Source organism: Mus caroli, chromosome 14 (assembly GCF_900094665.2).
Source record: "Mus caroli chromosome 14, CAROLI_EIJ_v1.1, whole genome shotgun sequence".
Taxonomy (NCBI): domain Eukaryota; kingdom Metazoa; phylum Chordata; class Mammalia; order Rodentia; family Muridae; genus Mus; species Mus caroli.
In genome coordinates, this window is record NC_034583.1 from 42,964,485 (window position 1) to 42,981,125 (window position 16,641).

A 16,641-nucleotide genomic window follows, 5' to 3' on the forward strand; every position below is an offset into this window, starting at 1 on the left:
ACCTCCTAATAGTGCCACTCCCTATGGCCAAACATCCAAACACATGAGCTTATGGGGGTCATACCTACTTAAACCACCACCACATGCCATTTCTGTGCCATTTTCAGGATGGGTGGTGTGTGGTACGGTTCTTGGACTTGGCTATGTCTGCATGGTAATGTGCAGTTCCTGAACCTCCTGGGACTAGAAGAGAAACAAACAAACAAGCAGAACGTTCTTTTTGGTTTTTCAAGACAGGCTTTCACCATGGAGCCCTGGCTGCAAATAAGATATTTTTACTTAAATACATTTATTTGCATATTTATTTATTGTACATGTGCGTGTGCATGCTTGCATCACAGTACTGCTTAAGTATTCTTAGGGAGGTCAGAGAACAACTTGAAGGAGCTGGCTGTGTCTTTCCATAGTGGAGATTTTGAGGACTTAACTCTAGTCATAGGTTTGGTGGCCCGTACCTTTACCTGTTGGGCCAAACCTGGCTCAGATCTTCCTGTTTTAATAGGGAATTAAAATGATATGGATACACCTTAATGGTTTTTCTCATCTAACTTTTTATTTTCCAGGAGCAACTACAGAAATGTTGATGATTTTCCCTCATCAAGTTTGTGGTTTTTATTAACAGTGCAGCTATCATAAAATGTGTGTGTGTGTGTGTGTGTGTGTTATGAATTCTTTATGGTATATGGTAGCTAGACAGATATCAGCAGGCTTGAAAGTTGTCTTAGGGTTCTGTAGAGTCATGGAACTTATAGAGTGTCTCTCTATATTAAAAGAATTTATTAGAATGATTTACAAGCTTCAGCCCAATTAATCTAACAATGGGCAGCTGTGAATGGGAAATTCAAGTCTAGTAGTTGCTCAGTCCCAGGACGCTCGGTATTCCACCTGGTCTTCTGTATAAGCTGGAATTCTGAAGAAGTAGATTCCTACAAATGTGCTGGCAGGTAAGTGCAAGCAGGCCTTCCTTTTATCCATTCTCCTTATGTAGGCCTCCAGCAGAAGGTTTGGTCCAGATTAAATGTGTGTACCATCACCCCTAGACCTAAGCTGTCCTTAACTTGGAACTTGTTCTGTCCAAGGCTGGCCTTGAACTCAGAGATCTGTTTGCCTCCGACTTCTGGGATTAAAGGCATATGTCCCTTTGGTTAGGCCTAAGCTTTCCATGGCCACTATGCCTCAAGTTCTGGATCAAAAGCATGTGTCATCCCATGCCAAGATCCAGATCAAAAGCCTGTGCCTTCCAGCCTCAAGATCTGGATTATGGGGTGCCCTCCATTTCTGGATTGTAGTTCATCCCAGATGTAGTCAAGTTGACAACCAGGAATAGCCATCACAAAAGTCATTGAGGATGGACCTCTCCTTCATAGTTGGCCATAGACCCTGGTTTTCATTTCCATGCTAGTACTAGAAAGGAAAACAACATGGGGATGAAGCAATTGTTCAGCAGTGAAGAGCCCCTGCTGGCTTTCTAAAGGACTCTAATACAGTTCTCAAATAAATTTCACAGTACCCATATAGGTGACTGACAACCACCTGAAGCTCCAGCTCCAAGGAATCTGATGCCCCCTTCTGGCCTCTACAGGCACCTGCATTTACAAGCCCATAGACCCAAACATAAAAATAAACAATTTACTTTTTTTTTTTTAATATTACCAAAAAAGGGAAGCCTCATAACTGGCCCCTTAAGATTTGAGTCAGCACATAGAAAAGTTGAAGTTTCAGTGATTTGTTGAGGTCCATGAAGGCAAACCTACTTTTTCCTAGTAAAGGGAATAGATTCATAGTTCTGCCTTTGGCTCTGGGTAGAGAAACGACACTCTGATACTCACCACAGATTAGAACATAGCATACTCTTGTTTTGTCCCTGAAGAGCTAATCCATCTGGGCCTATCAATCACCTAGCTATGTGATCACCCTCTTGGGAAAGCTAATTTAACTGAAGACATGGCACAGAAATGGAAAGAATAACTGTAATATACTTATACCTTGCAGAAGTCCCTAGCTAAAGGACATTGCTTGCAGATCTTCAATTGCTAAAACTGCCTTCTTTTTTTGTTTTTGAGTATCAATTAAAAAAAGACCATAATTTTAATTTTATTTCCTTCTGTTGCCTTTTAAGAATTCAATCGTATGAGTTTTTTCAGAGTGTGATTCACAGAGGATGTCCTGCTGCCTGGCCACCACAGTATGAGAAATCTTTTGAAATGGTGTCCTGCTCTGTCAGTCGTCATTACCAGCCAGTTCCCCAGCTTCTATTTCTCTTAACTGGTGTGCCTACACCTCACTGCAGCTGTTTAGATTATTTGTTGAATTTCTGATTGCTGGTTCCCCTACAAGTTATTCTCTGGAGACTATGTCCAACAGTATCTACATATTGTTTGTCAATTTGAGCTCGCTTGGCTTGTAATTTTTTGATACAAGTTTTTGCTGTGTAGCCCAGGTTTCTGGTGCTGGGCCTTCGTGATACTGTAAAAATGTGCTCTACCATGGCCTTATGTCTAGCTCTCACCATGAAATTTTAACTCTACTGTCACCATCTTCAGAATACTGAGATCACAAGTATACATCACATATAGAGTAAAATAATTTTAGAGTGGTGTGCCTCCTTTTCATGTTTAGGGGCTATTGAAGAGTGACATAGATCTTTGATGATCTTTGAACTATTGTTTGAAGTAACTAAGCAGGTCTCTCTTTTCTTGTAGATGGTCAGGAGAAAAGGATGAGTGTGTGCATAAATGGGGCCAATCAGAGTATTCCATACCTCCTACAGTATCTTCCTAGCCTCATCAACTCCATCCTTTGATCATACTTGTGTTATCCCCTCAAAGGTACTTCAGGTTCTACCAGGGAGGCACAGGACCATTAATCGACACTTCTGGGCCCTCAGCCAGAGACAGAAGGCCCAGGGAAAACTTCAGGCCTGCCTTTCATCAAGATTTTTCTGTACACTAAACATGGAACTGTATTGAAAATGTGCTGATGCCAATAAGCAACTGTCAAATGTGTGCACAAGAGAAGGTTTAGGGTCTTTTCTTTCACTTAAAATTATTTTCTTCAAAATTTCACAAGTTTATCTTAATTTTAAAGATGGAAATTGATTGGTTAAAGCAAAATGTTAAGTTCATTGTTCTTAGTCTTCTAAATTTAACTCACTGGTTTTTTGAGGCAGGTTCTCATTATGGTAGTCTGAAATGCAGAAATCGGCCTGCCTCTGCTTCCCAAGTACTGGAATTAAAGATATGTATCACTATGACCAGCAAAGGTAGATTTTTAAATTGTTGCTTATTTTGTTGACAGGATCTCACTTGGTAGCTCTTAATTTACAAACTTTATTATTCAGTTCATTAATTTAGTAGACATCTGCCCACTGTCCAACTGTAAAAACTGCTTCCCTGATGAGAGCTGAGATCAGTACTAATGTATAGTATACACATAAAAATTTAGACGGCAGCTTGACACGATATCTCTTTAGAAAAACAGTAGTAAGTGTTTTGCCTGCATAAATGACTACCAAGGCGTAGCATAAGCTTGGAAAGGGGTTCTGAGAGAAGGGGTGTTTGAGAGAGGTGAAACATATGACTCGAATTCAAAATTGTGGGTTGCACGCTGCCTCCCTCTATTTTGCTTGAGACAGCTTTCCAGATTTCTCTATGTTCTGCTTGAGACATTTCTCCAAGAAGTTTCTGTTTGCTGTTCTAAAAATTCTCTGGAAAGCTTATCTCTTGCACATCAAAAACCCAATTTAATTTACATATTAATTCAGTTTTTACCCCAGGTTCCATTTTGATTATCTCATGAATCATCATCCCATGACCCCAAATGCCATGATTTTTAGGAGGGACAGCAAACATTTTTTTTTTTAACATTGCAAAGAAATTCAAAGCTCTGCTTGCCTCTGTTAAGCACAAACAGTAAGCTAGGTGGGTGAAATTAGCACTTTTACCACTGTTAGACCTAACTGTGCTCTGTCCCAAGCTGACCCTGAACTCAAGAATATGTCTACCCTTGTAAGTAAGGTGGGACATCCTGTGATTGCCTCTCCCTGAGTCTCTTTATCTCCTTCCTTAGTAGCTTTCTGACAAGTTGACTCATAGTTCAGCTGCCTCTGTTCCTTTAATCTGTGATGCTCTATATAATTCATATTGCATCCTTATATTTTATATAGCTGTGGAACCATATATTTTTGAACTCCAGTTTTTAGTGTTCTTTCCCACAGCTTTCAGGGCTGTCCTGAAGGTCCCAGTGTTTACACTTTTGCTAACGACCTAGACACACCATCAAATCCTAGACTCCTGCTGCTTCTCATTATCATGGGTTGTTAATGTTAACAGGGAGGACATTCCTCCGAGGAGGAATATGAAAATATGTTCATTATCATACAAACAAGCCATTTGCCCACAGCAACCACAGACACTTGTGGAGGCCCATGTCCTGTCAGCTCTGTTTCAGGGTCAGGAACCATGTCATGTTGTCCCTTACACATAGCCAAGCAAGACTCAACATATGGCTATGCACCACATGTATGCCTGGTGTCCAGGGAAACCAGAAGAGCATGTTGTATCCCTTCGAACTGCAGTTACAGACAGTTGTGAGCTATCATGTGGGGACTTGAACTTGGGTTCTCTTGAAGAGCAATCAGTGCTCTTAATCACTGTGCTATTTCTCCAGCCCCCAAACTCTTTAAAATTATGTTTTTGTTTGATTGGTTTTGGTTTTCCTGCATTTTGTTTTGTTTCTTTTTGTTTTGTGACATGGTATGTCTATGTAGTCTTGATGATCCTGCAACTCACACTGTAGACCAGGCTGGCCTCAACCTCAGAGAGCCAACTACCTCTGCCTCCTTAGCACTGGAATTAATGTTATTCACCACCACTGCCCAGCTTAAAATTATGGTTTTAAATTGAATTAAAGTATAGTAATTTTCCATGGAACTTTTCCTACATCTTTAATGTTGGTAGCTTTCTCTGCCACATTTGCCCTCCTCTTATCCTCATACCCCTACTGTCACATAAGCTTCCTTAGCCCTAGTATTCCCACTCTACTTTTATACCATGTGAGTTCTAACATCCCCATTTTCTGAAGGACTCTGTTTTCTCTTCTTCTTCTAATAGTTCTTTTTAGCCTCCTGGTCTTTACTGAAACTCCAGGTTACACATAATCTAGGAATTCAAAGTTGGATGAACATATAAGAGAGAGCATGCAGCGCTTGTCTGTCTTGGCTTTGACTACTTCACTCAGTTTCTCCTACTGTGGATCTGAAATATAAGTTGAAGTCAGATATTATGATAGGTCCGGCATTGTTTCTGCTTAAGATTGCTTTGATAATCAGGGTGTTTTTAATTTCCATATGAGTTTTGATATTCTTTTTCCTAGTTTTGTGAAAAATATTGGAATTTTGGACAGGATTGCACTGAATCTATACATTGTTGCTTAGCAATACTTGAATATTCGTGATGTTCTGCAATCCATGAGCATAATAGGTCTTCCCATTTACTTGTGTCTTCTTTCAACTTCTTCAGTATTTTTTTTAAGATTATTTATTTATTTATTTTATGTATGTGAGTACACAGTAGCTGTCTTCAGATACACCAGAAGAGGGCATCAGATCTCATTACAGATGGATGTGAGCCACCATGTGGTTGCTGGGAATTGAACTCAGAACCTCTGGAAGAGCAGTCAGTGCTCTTAACCGCTGAGCCACCCCTCCAGCCCCCAGTATTTTTAAAAATGTATTGTAGAGGTCTTTTCTTCCTTGGTTAGGTTTATCTTTTATATTTTTTGAAGGTGTTTTAAGTGGGATTTTCTCCCCCTTCTGATTTTTCCTCAGCACGTTCATTATCAGTATTTAGTGAAGCCATTGTTTTTTTGTATTTTGCTTTTGTGTTCTATTACTTCTTTGAAGTGTTTCTCATTTTTAAGAGTTTTCTGATTCAGTCTTTAGTGTCTCTTATCTCTGCATGTAGGATACTTTTAATTCTTTACATATTTGAGACACTTTTTTGTTTATTTGGCACAGCTTGTGTTAGATTCACTATAGTTATTGCAGAAGCTACTTACAGAGTTACCTGTCTAAGGTCTTCATTAGCTTGTTGAATTTTTATCATTATAAATCATCTCAAAAGTCCTAGAAAAGACTTCCAACAGGTGAGGTATTAGTAGTCTTGATGTTGATTTCTCTCTGAAAATTCAGTGTTGTAGTTTGGCCATTTGCCAGTAAATTTACTGTAAGAAATCACCAAAGGTTAAGGAGTGGAAATGTGTACTGTTGGTGCAACTGTGTTGGCAAAAGACAAGATTCTAAAGAGAACCATGTGTCCCTGCCTTCAGCTACTTCTGAGCCAACAATTCCCAAGAAATTGGGATTTCCATGGAAGTCTCCTGCTAGAAGAAAGAAAAGTCTGGAATCCGATGTCACCTCAAGGGAGATCTGGTCTCTGAGGAAGATCTCACCCTGCTCTGATGATTTACACCACACTGTAAGAGAGACTAGAGCCAATGGAATGGTGATGCTTGGACACATTGTGACCAGGACTGCTTGGTTATATGATTCTTTTTTGTTTGTTTGTTTAACCCTAATCTCATGTCACAATTCTGAAGATGGACAAGGTAGGCTACCCTATCTCTTTATTTCTTCATCTTCTCAATGTAGTTACAATGATTAATCTCTTTTCCCTGCCTTTCCCTAACACTGTCTATTTAATGAGCTGAACCTAGCTTATGATGGCTGCTGGAACCCACACTTTAATCCAAACCACTCTCTAAACTCTTTAGTCACTGGGAAAGGCTACCATGTCCATAGTCTAAGATCTGGGCCTAGTTCATTTTATCACTGCAGTCTTCCCTAAACTGTGGGGAACAGGCATTCTACAAGTGAGGTATGAATCGATGTTCAGTGTCCATTTATCTAAAATTAAATCATAAATGTTCCTCCAATATCTTAGTTTAGAATAGATTTTGACAAATATATCCCTCGTAAAATCTGCAATAACCTATTAAAACTGAAGTGGACCTGCTGGAACAAATGTGAAAAAAATAATTGGCTCATCAGAATATAAATATAAAGATTTAAAGATTTGTCATTATTCATCTGAATACTTAGAATACCATGACGTGGTAATGATTGAGAATAGAATGTGAAATAGCAGAAAAACCTAAAATGGCTTGGTTTCAATTGATAAATGCCCAGGCTGCAATACCAAAACACTTCGTAAAGTGGCAGCTTAATTTGACTTACTTAAAACCAGTGTATTTCAGTAAAACAGGAAAAGAGACTCTGAGACATTGGTAGTCTAAATGTTTGCTGTTTTTGAAATAAGAGTAGATAAATATGCTCCTGTGTTAACATTGTAAGTACCCTTGTTCTCTTAGGATGTATAAATGAATGCTTAGAAAACATGTACGTCTTTTAGAATCCTGGCATCAGGGAGCAGATATCCTCAAGTTGAAAATCTTATATTGGACACAGTTTATTTATTCCTTTGATGTGACAGGAGGCACTCCCAGGGGACTCTATGCTGATAGAGATACCTGCTTTGATCTCTTAAGGGGAACTTCATAGGGTTTACCAGCTTTTGTAATCTTCCAGCTGTAAAATCAGGAGGGGGATATGTACTCTCAAAGTCAGCGCAGATCAAAGAATGACTGTCCCAAATGGGATGAGTGAGTGATGTTTCTTTATTGACTAAAATGTCTAGTTTTGTATATCTCAAAGATATGAGAAATGTTTGTATTTCTCTTCTGTTTTTTATTTTATTTTGAGATAGGATCTAACCATGCAGCTAACACTAGCCTGAAACTCTACAGATTGGATTCAGACTTACCACAATCTTCCTTAGCCTCCCAAGTATACCTGACATTATAAATATAACCCACCAGAAGATGTTTTTAATTTTTTATTAATTAAATTAATGAATTCATTGAGACATAGTTTCATGTACCCCGTGTGGGCCTCAAAGTAATTGTATAATTAAAAAAACCCATCAGTTTCTGATCCTCTTATTCCTACCTGCTCTGTACTAGGATAACAGGCATGTGTCACCACTCCCAGTCTTATGCAGTGCTGGCAACTGAACCCAGAGTTTTTTTGCGTGCTCATCTAGTACTCTACCAAGCTATATACATTCTTAGCCCTTAAGAGATATATCCTAAAGACAGAAAATCGTATTAGAACAAACATACCTCATCCTTTTGTTGATCGTGAGTTGTTTGACTAAGAAGTGACTATGAATATCTTTAAACAAAAAAAGGGGGCAGGGAAGGAAGCTTTTACTTGAGGTTTTGTTGCTCTGGTTGCTGGAGACAGTCTCATTACGTAGATCCATTGGCATGCAACCCACTAAGCAGACCAGCCCCAGCTCACAGGTCCACCTGCCATGGCCTCCTGAGTACCTTGACTAAAGCCAAGCACCACCACATCCAGTCTTTGTTATTTTAAAGTTTTTGTGGCTTGAATATCAAATCTGGAGCATCATACTTGCCCAGAAAACATTTAGCCACTGAGACAAATTTCATCCCTGACTCCTTTATTGTAACCTAGTCCTAAAATGAACAAAATGACAGAGTACATGAAAATGCTCTGAGCCACTTATATAAAAATGGAAAAATATTCTATGAGATCTTGGGATTGTGGTAGAGATAATGCTGTGGTAAGGCTTACTGTTTGTCTTGATGTCATAAGAAATTATGATTAAAATAGCACCAAGAAGATTCACAGACAAGTTAATCCTACTGTGGAAAATTCTTGGTCCTATGAATTTTCATATCCTTCAGTGGACTGGGACCAGATAAAATTGTAAGTGAAATGGTTGTTGGTTAAAGGGATTATATTGCCTGATGCCTCTACTTTGTGGATAAGGAAAAGGATTGGCTTTATAAAGTATACATGCAGGATACTTGATGTATGGAAATGTGTAAAAGAACATACCTACAACCTGCATGAAGTTATCCTTAGAGTGGTCTTAATTCTCTCGAGGAGAAATGATCCCCCATTACACAATTATCTTTGAAATCCCAACTCTCTAATAGTGCTCCATTGATAGCAATTAGAACACATTTAAAGCACAATAGGCCTTGGTAAGGCATCCAGTGAATTGAGGCCAACTTCTGAATTTCTCATATTGTATACGTTCAAAAGAAAAAATCCATATAACCATAATTGCATTTCGTTTTTTCTTTTCTGTCTTGAGACTGAACACTCTATGAAGTCCCAGGAGTCCTGGAGCTTGCTATGTAGATAAAGCTGGCATTAAAGGCATGCATCACCATCCCTGGCCCCATTTCTTCTTTTTTTTTAAAGATTTATTTATTGATTGATTGATTGAATGATTGATTTGTTATATGTAAATACACTGTAGCTGTCTTCAGACACTCCAGAAGAGGGAGTCAGATCTCCTTATGGATGGTTGTAAGCCACCATGTGGTTGTGAGCCACCATGTGGTTGTGAGCCACCATGTGGTTGTGAGCCACCATGTGGTTGCTGGGATTTGAACTCCAGACCTTCGGAAGAGCAGTCGGATGCTCTTACCCACTGGCCATCTCACTAGCCCCCGGGCCCCATCTCTATAGGTATTTTTAAAAGGTATTTGGATAAGATTGGGAATTCTGGAGTGGGGGCTATATGACTCTCTTTATGCCTCAATAGTGCTATACTATACTCCTATAAATATGATTGTGTATACATTGAAAAATTCAAAGAATCCATGATGTCATCATGGCCCAGATGAAATCGTTCACAGCATATAACAACAGGCCAGCCACGTGTAGAATTTTTGCAGCTCACTGTCAAGGCTGAATTGTAGTATAAGGGTGTCACAAAGGTTCAAAAGAGCTCATGAGGACGTTTACTTATTTAACATCACAGTCAAAAGCCTCCCAGGTAAGGCTTTTGGAAGCAAGGTTTCCCTGTGCCTTTCTCTTTAGAGAATGAAAATAACTGCCAGACTGAGGCCTTAATTTACCAATTAATGGGAAAGTCTTGGCAAAGGCTTATGTCTGAGCTCTAGCAAGGTGTGGGGCCTCTCACACACACTGACAACTGGAAAGAGGTCTGGGGGGTGAGGGGTGGCTATGTACTCAGTAAAGGTTTTTATCTTGAGTCCCTCTTTGCCTGGATTTCCTCATTCATGGTACTAGGTATTGTGTTAAATGTAAAGAATGTGAAAGGTGAACTACATATTAACACAACACTGGAAAGATGCACTCACTGCGTTCAAGTCTGAAAGAAGTTGTTAATGTAAAAATCCATCCAGCCCTAGAAACCCCTACAGGCACCACAGAGTCAGCCACTGAGTGAAGAAGCATTTATTTTTTCATGCTGAACCAGGAAAATCACATGAAAATTTGGATGATCTTCAGACAGCTATTCCAAAGCATGCTTTTTAAAAAAAAAAATTTATGTATTTGTTTGTTTGATTGATTATGCAAGGGTTTTGCCTGGTTGCACAGACAAGCCTCAAGCTTAGGAACTTCTGCTTAGCTTCCAAAGTGCTGACGGCATTAACCTGAACTCGCACACCCAGCCTCCTGCTTCTCTTCATGCTTGACATCTGTTTGCTGGAGACTTATTGTCATGGCTCATTCTGTAACCTTTATGAAAACACCTGTTAGAGTTATGTGATCATAGCCCATGCCGACATTCATTGCTTTGGGGACGGAAAAGGAAAGCGGTGCATGATCAGAGGGAATAGACCCAAACTACCATTCTCAGGGTGAGCTACTCCCACATGTAACTGCTCAGAGAAACCTAGAATGTTGGGGGTGGGGAGAGACATACTTCTGGTGTCCAATGCTTTACTGCTCCTTGGGTAGTGACATATTATATATACGGTTAGGAATAAAAATTTTGAATTCTTCATCCCATTGACAGGAGACAACTGGATAACCAATCATGAGGATGGTTTTATATGTGCAGTTTATCATTTGCTGTCCTGTTTCTAAAACACACCGCACTCCCTCGATTAGATTCATGCTTCTTCTGCAAGATTTAACGCCATTCTTACATTGCACTTCTTCACCATCACAGGCTTTTACTAGCTCACCATAGGACACTCCTGCAATGTAGTGTTCTGGGTAACAGCGCCCCTTATAGTGAATGTTTTTAGTCCTGAGTTCAGCGTTGCAGTAATCGTAGACATCGAAAGGTCGGTCACCAATGGTGATCATTTCTATGATTCTTTTTACGGTAGGTGGTTTGGTGGGCCCTGTACTCTCATATTCCCTAAGTAAGTCACGTAGTTCTGGGTCTAGTTCATATTCCCCAAAATCCCAATAGTTCCCCTGAAGCTTCGGTGGCAGCAGCAGCAGCAGCAATGGCAAAGGCCATGCGAACTTGATGACCAAAGGCTTCATTTTTTGCCTGCGGAAACAAAAGTTGTATGTGAATAGAGACATTCTATTAGGATGGAATGTTTCTTCCTATTTCCACACAGAGACCACATTTACTAACTTTTACTGTTTGGCACTCTGAGTATGTAGCTCATTGAAAAAGTGTTAGACTTGAGACTTCAGAAATTATTTGAAGAGCTTCAAATAATGTTGACTCTAAAATAAGTGTGTTAGTATTGAGTAGCAGATAAAGGAGGAAATGTGAAAGGAAGAGACAGAGCTAGAGGAGAGTGGGAAGAAATGAGGGGATATGGGGGGCAGTGGAGGTGGGAAGGAAATCAGCAAAAAGGGTTGAGAAAGGGTGTAGAGAGGGCAGACCACACCCACAGTGAAAAAAGAGAGTGGCTCTCTGGAGGACCTCTCCTGTTCTGTCTAAAACAAACACCTTTTTCCCACTTCCAGAAATTAATAATTTGTCCAGAAATGATCCAGCCTCCTCTTTTTGATCTTTCTCTGATGAGAAACACTGTCCATCTCAGGCCTTCACTCTCTTCTTGCTCACATCTGGCCAAAGATGTCTTGAAGAAGAGGCCAAGGAAGGCCAGCAGCGGTGCAGCAGACATACACTGAGCTGGCTCCTTGGCTGACTCTATTTCTGCTTCAATGCCAACTGCAATGTCTATTTTAAGGCCCTTCTCTGTGTTTTGCCCACATCACACCACTCTTCTCCAAAGTCCTTCATCTCCTGTCTACTGCTTTCCTTGGTGCTTCCTTCCGCCCCTGAGGTAATCTTTATCGTTCCTGTTTTAATTGTATCCTCACCCCCCAAACTCACTCCAGTTCACATCACTGTTTATAGCTATGCTGACCTCAACAGTAGAGAATTCAGTTATTGCATTATTTGGATTTCTCTACATCTCTTCACCCCATAGTCTGCTGTTTCTATGTATAGGTCTTTACAAGTTTATGAGCAAATGTCTTTGCCGATGACATAAGATACAAGATAATTTTAAAGGAAAATATTGCATGATGTCTGTCATGAAACCTTCCTGGTTAATTGTGATACATTTTAAAGATCTTTCTATAGGAAACTGAGGAGTGACAACATCTATCCATTGGACGATTCCCATTTGCTAAAATAAGCAACAAAGCCTAGTCTACAAACCAGTTTAGAGACCAGTCTTTTGTAGAGAACTTCTAGACCCAGTTGTCTTGTGTATTCCTATCCCAAATAGGACTGTTTTTCATTAATTCTCCAAGATCTTTCTCTCAGTGGAAAGCAAGGACCTTCTCTCTACTTGAAGTAGGCTTCTGAGACAGAATTTGCACGTGGCTTCCTACCTCAATTGTACCCTTTGTTATCTATTGTTTCAGAGAAAGAGTGGATTGCTTTACTTAGAACTTGACAGCAGAGATGCGAGTCTTCAGTGAGAATAAATCATTCTGAGTTAGGAAGAGGGAGTGAATCTGAGCAGCTCATAAGTACATTGTTGAAGTGAATTTAAATCTTAAAACAGTAACACAGATAGTAGTATAAGAAGTTGTACACGTCTTACCATAAGCTATGACAAAGACTTCCTATATATTTCCAACATTGGAACAGCCAAAGAATGGAAGTTCTGTTTACTTTTTATTATCAGCATCTTCTCACTCCCCTCATGGCAACTATAGCAACCAAGAAACTCTAGCCCATGTGTAAGATAAGTAGGAAGACAGTTGTGGCTAATTGCAGATTTGGATTCTTATCTTATCCATTAGGAAAGGCCACAGAAATTTATAGAGAGAGTCAGAAGATGGGGGCACACAGTGGAAAATGGAGTGACTAGGAAAGTTAAGCACAGAGGTACAGAGGGAGGAAAAGAAGTTGTATTTCAAACTGGTGGTGTTGAGTGGTCCTTCTACGTGAACATATACCCTCCCTCACATAATTTTTTCATACCTCCATCAATATCACCCTGTGAGAACCAGAGAGTTCAATTCAAAACTCTGCAGTGAGAACACAGAGCATCTGGGGCATCTTGAGCAAGAGTGAGCAAATCAACAGACACATGATCAATGGAGTCCAGGTGTACCCACTCACCGAGTGAGAACTCAGCAACCAAGTGGCCTTCAACAAATCTATCGCATTACAGTTTCTATACGTTTCAAACCTGGGAGTGTCTAGGTAACAGGGAAAGAAATCATTATCAGGTTATCTTAAACACCAGAGAGCCTCGACTGACTCACAGAAGAGGGATGTCCAAGGGGCACTGGAGGAGGAAGCTAAAACTCTTCACCAGACTCTTGCCACCGTCTCCTCTCCACTTCTTTGTAGAACAAAAATGCTCCTCTACGGGCGCTCTGTGGAATGGCAGGGCCAGGCACTGTCACTTTTGTACCCTCTTCTAGGGTCACAGTGTTCCCGCTGTGCAGTCTTCCCCCACCTTCTTTCATCAAGGAAACTCACTCTTCTGATTGGCCTTGCCTCTGCCACTTGAGTAAATTGGCAATGTGGGGGTTTCTCACTGGTCAGCCATGCTCTTCTTGAAGAAAGAAAAGCAAAACCATGAAGAAAAGCCTAATAGAACTTTAAATTGTTGACAAAAGCGCTGCTGGTACTGAGCAGAAAACCAGTGAGGGCCATGGGCATTTGAGTGGGTGAAGTCAGAAAGCTGAACTCTGTCAACTTCATAGTTTTAATTATTATTGCATTTTAATTGTGTATGGGCGCATGCGATCCATGGTGACATGTAGAGGTCAGAGGATGACTTTCGGGAGTTGCTTCTCATTTTCTGTCATGTAGATTCCAGGAATTGAAATGAGCTCCTCAGGCTTGGCAAAGAGTACCCTGACCCACTGAGCCATCTTACCAGCCCTATGTCCCCATCTTTTCCTTATCTCACCATCTTATTCAGTGGAAATATAGATTGCATACCAGAAAAGAAAGAGGTTTTTTTGTTTTTGTTTTTTCAAGATAGGGTTTCTCTGTGTAGCCCTGGCTGTCCTGGAACTCACTCTGTAGACCAGGCTGGCCTCAAACTCAGAGATCTGCCTGCCTCTTCCTCCCAAATTCTGGGATTAAAGGTGTGTGCTACCACTGCCCAACAAGAAAGAGATCTTAATAAAGTTTTATTTATGAATGAATTATTTATTGCTAATTTCTTCTTTTTCCTCAAGATTTATTTATTTTATCTTATATATGTGAGTACACCGTCACTGTCTTCAGACACACTAGAAGAGGGCACCAGATCCCATTACAGATGGTTGTGAGCCACCATGTGATTGCTGGGAATTGAACTCAGCACCTCTGGAAGAGCAGTCGGGTGCTCTTACCCACTGAGCCATCTCACCAGCCCACAATATACTTTTAAGATCCCAAGCATTCCTGGTTAATTTTTGTAAGGAAATTCCAGGTTTTAATTGCACCAAATGGATTATTTTCTCAAATATTTTGAAGCAATGTTTGTCTTAAACATTCACCTCAAAACCTAAATGAGGACAAAGGCCGCACTGAGTGAAGAAAATCGGAACAGCCTGAGTCCAGAGTGGATAGCCAGGAGGTCAAACACATTGTTAACTCAGTTCACAGCACTTCTTCCTCTAAGGTGAAGGCTAAGTGCTTGAGCTTATGAGACATGCAGAATAAACCTACAAGAAACAAAAATTCTCATTAATTGAAAGTCAACTTTCAAACATAAGTACAGAGTAATTTTCATATCTCACTTTGGAACAATGAAGTCATTCCAGCACAGAGATGGCAAAATCTCTTCACATGTGTCCTGGTTTTTTGCAAATTAATTTTCACTAATGCTTTGTCTAGCTTTTTAAAGCACAAGGCTATATAAAAATGTAACAGATAGTGATAAGTAGAAACCTGCTACATTTTTCTGTGAGTCATTGTGACCCCAGACGATGTAGACTTCTTATTCAACCCCTAGCTATGGTTTGCTTTCTATTCTCTTTCCCTTCTGAAGTCAAAGATGGAATAAAGATGAAATATGTAATGTGTAAGGTTAAAATTCTGACAAATTAGGGTTTTGGTTAAATAAGGTAGATGAAGACAAAATACTATAAATCTCCATACCTCACACAACACACACATACATCCCACACAGACACAGATATACTTACATAAACTGCGCACAGACACACACAAGGCACCATATGAATTCCTCAACTTACATAGCTGTCTTAGTCAGGGTTTCTATTCCTGCACAAACATGATGACCAAGAAGCAAGTTGGGGAGGAAAGGGTTTATTCAGCTTACTCTTCCACATTGCTGTTCATCACTGAAGGAAGTCAGGACTGGAACTCAAGCAGGTCAGGAAGCAGGAGCTGAGCAGAGGCCACGGAGGGATGTTCTTTACTGGCTTGCTTCCCCTGGCTTGCTCAGCCTGCTCTCTTATAGAACCCAAGACTACCAGCCCAGAGATGGCACCACCCACAAGGGGCCTTTCCCCCTTGATCACTAATTGAGAAAATGCCTTACAGTTGGATCTCATGGAGGCATTTCCTCAACTGAAGCTCCTTTCTCTGTGATAACTCCAGCTGTGTCAAGTTGACACAAAATTAGCCAGTACACATAGCATAGGAAGTAAAGTAATTTTCAAAGATAAAAATTGTTTTTTTTAAGAACAAAACAAAATCTTTTTCATAATTTGAGGTAAGACATATCCTTACTACATAAGACAGAAAGCTTAAGCATAAAATAACCTACGGTGGCTGATCGTTCACTTTTAAGGATGGAATCATACCTCTCTGGATACACAACATCACATCAGAAAGAAAGGGCAAACCCAGCAAATATTCTAACAGCCAATGGATGGCAAAAAAGGAAACTCAAGACCAGCATGAGCTTGCAACTGTGTGTACAGTGTACTATTACTTCTCAATTTAGAGAAAAGGCAGTTAGTAGCCGTGTGTATGTGTGTGAATATACGTTTATGTGTATGTATGTGCCACTTGTGTGTGCATATGTGCATAAATGTATGTGTTTAAGTGTGTGCCCATGCCTGTATGTGTGTGAATGTGTGTGTATATGTCTTTGTGCATGCAAATGTGTGTATGTAACTTGAAAGTAAAAATACAGCTAATGAGACAGGTTTTGTCGACATAAAAACAGCATGGGAGATAGTTATGGTTATGAAAATATTCGATTTCAGAAATGTTTCTCATATTCTTGGTTGTATCCAGGTAAATATCTAGGTTTTCATACAATATTGCAGATTTGCATCATGCTATCATTAGTTAAACTGAATTAAAGGTACAGAGGTACTCTGCATTATTTCCTACAAATGCATGAAAATAATAACCTTAAAATAGTTTTTTTTAAAGAAAA

General features: G+C 39.9%; 1 protein-coding gene across 1 annotated transcript; it reads right to left on the reverse strand.

The window, feature by feature from the left end:
• Positions 1–10,286: 10,286 nt before the first annotated feature.
• Positions 10,287–13,661, reverse strand: Rnase9 (ribonuclease A family member 9 (inactive)). The gene is made up of 2 exons (XM_021182640.1): positions 13,550–13,661; positions 10,287–11,354 (listed from the first exon to the last, which is right to left on the reverse strand). The coding sequence occupies exon 2, from the start codon at positions 11,345–11,347 to the stop codon at positions 10,790–10,792; it is 558 nt and encodes a 185-aa protein (XP_021038299.1). The 5' UTR covers positions 11,348–11,354; positions 13,550–13,661; the 3' UTR covers positions 10,287–10,789.
• Between the last annotated feature and the right edge of the window lie 2,980 nt (positions 13,662–16,641).

Bases quoted from the DNA above. Each gene is read 5' to 3' on its own strand.
- Rnase9 (XM_021182640.1), bottom strand. From the start codon at position 11,347: ATGAAGCCTTTGGTCATCAAGTTCGCATGGCCTTTGCCATTGCTGCTG.